Source organism: Elaeis guineensis, chromosome 8 (genome assembly GCF_000442705.2).
Source record: "Elaeis guineensis isolate ETL-2024a chromosome 8, EG11, whole genome shotgun sequence".
Taxonomy (NCBI): Eukaryota; Viridiplantae; Streptophyta; class Magnoliopsida; order Arecales; family Arecaceae; genus Elaeis; species Elaeis guineensis.
In genome coordinates this window covers 135334103-135337954 of record NC_026000.2, presented here as the reverse complement: position 1 = coordinate 135337954, position 3852 = coordinate 135334103, and the positions used below count along the sequence as shown (strand labels likewise).

The 3852-nt window shown below is 43.3% G+C and overlaps 1 protein-coding gene across 1 annotated transcript; it reads left to right on the top strand.

Moving 5' to 3' along the window:
• The first annotated feature begins 510 nt into the window (after positions 1–510).
• Positions 511–3583, top strand: LOC105049368 (galactan beta-1,4-galactosyltransferase GALS1). The gene is made up of 2 exons (XM_010928989.4): positions 511–1926; positions 3000–3583. Exons 1-2 carry the CDS (start codon positions 527–529, stop codon positions 3343–3345), a joined length of 1746 nt encoding a protein of 581 aa, XP_010927291.2. The 5' UTR covers positions 511–526; the 3' UTR covers positions 3346–3583.
• The last annotated feature ends 269 nt before the right edge of the window (positions 3584–3852 follow it).

Here is a 3852-nt window from a genome sequence, read left to right as displayed (position 1 = left end):
AAAAAAGGACTCTACATTTTTTTGTTGATTATTAAACAAAAAAATTGTAGCTATTAAATAGTTGGACGGCTAATTAGTTTTTCCACGCCATCAATTACTTCACCATTTGCATCAAAATAATATAGTTTGTGCCTTCCTCATGTCCAACCTAAAAGGATTTAATTATTATAAGTTCGAGTTAAAAATTTAGACTTATACATTATCCCCGGAAAAAAGGGATACTTCACATAAACTTCTATACGCAAATCATCATCTTTTTTCTGCTTTCAAATATAATATCGTCATGCTGCCATTATTATCTTGCTTTGTCACTTCTGGTTGCATCTTGTAGGAGCAAGTATCAAAGGGCAATGACCTGGATCATAAACAACACAAAAGAAAAAAAAAAAAGTAGGATGAGGAATACTTTTTGATTTACGTCACTAATCGTGTCTTTTGTTAATCTTCTAAGAGAAAAAGGCGATCTTCTCTTTCTTAGGTTATCCTAAAGAGCGTGCTTAAGGACAACCGTGAGCGGTTGTTGTGAATGGTAGCCTCTTTCGTGATTCCTCCGAAAGCCAGTGGCATTCTCCTCACCCCCTCCTCTGCCCCCATCATAGCAATCCCTGTTTCCCCTCACCGACCCTCTCTCCCTCCTTCCTCCTTCCTTCCTCTCTCCCTCCAACAAAGACCCAGAAAAAAAGCACTTCCTCTTCCTCTCACACAAGATAAAGGAAGGGAAAGGCCACAAGAGGAAGAAGAAGAGGAGTCTACGGGAGAAATGAAGCCCAACCTGAGGAAAGATGGGGTTTGTGGAGGAAATGCAGGAAATGGTGGAGCTTCCCCTCCACTCCCCCTCCCCTGTTTTGATGTGAAGCCATTCATTGCCACCCTTGTAGTTCTCACCCTTCTCATGGCCATGTGGCAACTCCAACCCTACGAATCCCTCCTCTCCTCTCGCCCCTCCTCTTGCCCTCTCCCCAACTCCACTCTCCCACTCTCAAAATCCAAGCTTTCCTCCTCTCCTGTTCCCCCTGTTTCCAACTCCACCCCTGCAGTCCAAAAAGCTCCCGTTTTTATCCCTCCACCGGACCCAAATAAGAGAGTTTTCCGGGCCTACGGCAGCGCCGCCGCGCTCTTCGTCCAGATGGGCGCCTACCGCGGCGGCGCCACCACCTTCGCCGTCGTCGGCCTCGCCTCCAAGCCCACCCACGTCTTCGGCACCTCTTGGTTCAAATGCGAGTGGGTTTCCAACAACCCCTCCGTCGCCCCCGTCCGCGCCAAGGCCTACAAGATCCTCCCCGACTGGGGCTACGGCCGCGTCTACACCGTCGTCGTCGTCAACTGCACCTTCCCTTACAACCCCAATTCCGACAACGCTGGCGGCAAGCTTCTTCTCCACGCCTACTACTCCACCACCTCTCGCCGCTATGAAAAGTTCGTGGCTTTGGAGGAGTCTCCAGGCTCCTACAACGAATCCCATTACCAGCCACCGTTCCAGTATGAATACCTCTACTGTGGCTCCTCCTTGTATGGGAATTTGAGTGCTAGCAGGATGAGAGAATGGATGGCCTACCACGCTCACTTCTTTGGTCCCAATTCCCATTTCGTCTTCCACGACGCCGGTGGCATCCGGCCGGAGGTGAAGGCAGTGCTCGAGCCGTGGGTGAAAGCTGGGCGGGCGACGGTGCAGGACATCCGTGCGCAGGCGGAGTATGATGGCTACTACTACAACCAGTTCTTGGTGGTGAATGATTGCCTCCACCGGTATCGGCACGCCGCCAATTGGACCTTCTTCTTCGATGTCGATGAGTACTTGTATTTGCCGGAGGGGCGGACGCTGGCGTCGGTGCTCGACAAGCTCTCAGGGTATACTCAATTCACCATTGAGCAGAATCCTATGTCAAGTAAGCTGTGTGTGCTGGATCCTAAGAAGGACCACTCCAAGTGAGCTCTCTAATTCTATACTAATGAAAAATTTGATTCTTTTAAGAATAATTTTGTTCCTTAGAGACAGGGGTATGCCATTCTTGGTCAAGATTTTAATAAAGTTTATAACTTTGAAGATCCTCAATGAAGCAATAGAATCTAAGGAGTTTATTAAGGGGGTTTATGCATTTCGGGAATGAAAGGACGAGTATAGATTGTTCTGGTCTTCCCTTTTTGTTTCAAGAAAAAAAAAACTTTTAAAAGTTCTGCATCCCCAAAAAAGAACCAGAAGAAGAAATCGTGTTCTAAGTTACTCCTATTTTAATTTCTTCTATATCTCAATTTTTTCTGTATTGTGATCCGTTGGATGCATTGGAAAATGCTTTTTAGGAATTTGAGGTAACGCATCCAGGAGAAAGGAGAGAACTTTTGATTTTATAGGTTTAATTTGTATGATCTGAATGGTTGTGAACTCAAAAATCTTCTCAAAAAGGTAAACGAACTATATTGATGTAATGTTAGGATGCAGTCTTGGTTGGATCTCTTTGTAGTTTGTGTATTTGTAATGATTTACTTTTCCTGATGTTAGGAATAGACTGCCAATAGTTGTTAGCTCCAAGAATATTGAATAAAGTGAACCTCTATTTATTACAGTTTATCATGTAGGAATTTTGTTGATTTGGTCTTATTTCATGCTTGTCTTATGAATAATAATAAGAGATAATGTTGCAAAACTGGGGGCATGTCTTGTTCTTAATTTATTTTCGTTGCAGATTTGTGTTTTATTTACCTGTATCATTCAGGACTACATTTGTATTGAAGAATAAGAGCCTTACTAAGATCTCCATATCCAGTATTGATCCATGCTCCTTCTTTCCATGATTTAATTTGTATATATTATCAAGTTCTCATTCTTTAAATATACTCATACATCATACATAAGTAACATATTTTTCTTTCTTGTGGTACGAAAGTAGCTGGATCAATGTTTGTTTTGTATCATGCTGTATTAGAATGAGCTGTTACTGAGAAAGTAGGAGATTGTTCCTTTGTTCCATTTGGATTTTGAAAGCTTTCTTGTGGATATCCAGGGAATGGGGCTTTGAGAAGCTGGTCTTCCGGAACTCAATCACCGGAGTGCGGCGAGACCGTAAATATGCCATTCAGGCGAGGAAAGCATACGCCACCGGAGTTCACATGTCGGAGAATGTCATCGGAAAGACGACCCACAAGACAGAGGACATGATCCGATACTACCACTACCACAATTCCATCAATGTGTTGGGAGAGCCATGCAGGGAATTCATTCCTTTGCCACCCAAAGGCAATGTAACATGGTTTGAGAAGATCCCATATGTGTATGATGATAATATGAAGCGTATAGCCGGCACCATCAAGCAGTTTGAGAAGGATACAATTGGATCCATCAGAACGTAGCCAATCACCAAAAACTCGGCAAATCGTTTCAGCATTCTTTGAGGGTGCCCTGGAGTAGTACTGAATCTTCTCTGAAGTCTTAGCTTGCTTTCTCCTGGTATTCTGGTAGAGGATCCTCCAAACAATACTGGGAAAAGGAGGTAAAGAATGGGGAAGGAGAAGGAATGCTGGAGGACCCCAGATTGATGTGTAAAGATGTGGTTGTTCTCATACTCTTTAGGCTTCTGTTGATTTGGTTTCCCTCACCAGTTCTTTCACTCCTTTTTTTTTTTTTTTTTTTTTAAGAGGTTCCATTCGCCTTTACTCTTTCCTCCATTAATCTTATACATAAATCTTTTTTTTTAAGCTCCATCATGGTCTTTATGTTATGTTATGAATTATAAAAAGGCGATTCTTTTGACCGATTTGGACTGGTGAATGATTTGGAGAGACCTTTGTCTAATAAAGTATGGAGGAAAGGGTGGCTATGATTTCTAATGCAATTTTTTCTCTCCCTGGCTGGTATCA

Coding starts and splice junctions, on each gene's coding strand:
- LOC105049368 (XM_010928989.4), top strand. CDS start 527: ATGGTAGCCTCTTTCGTGATTCCTCCGAAAGCCAGTGGCATTCTCCTC. Junction 1,927..2,999: donor CCTAAGAAGGACCACTCCAA/GTGAGCTCTCTA, acceptor GTGGATATCCAG/GGAATGGGGCTTTGAGAAGC.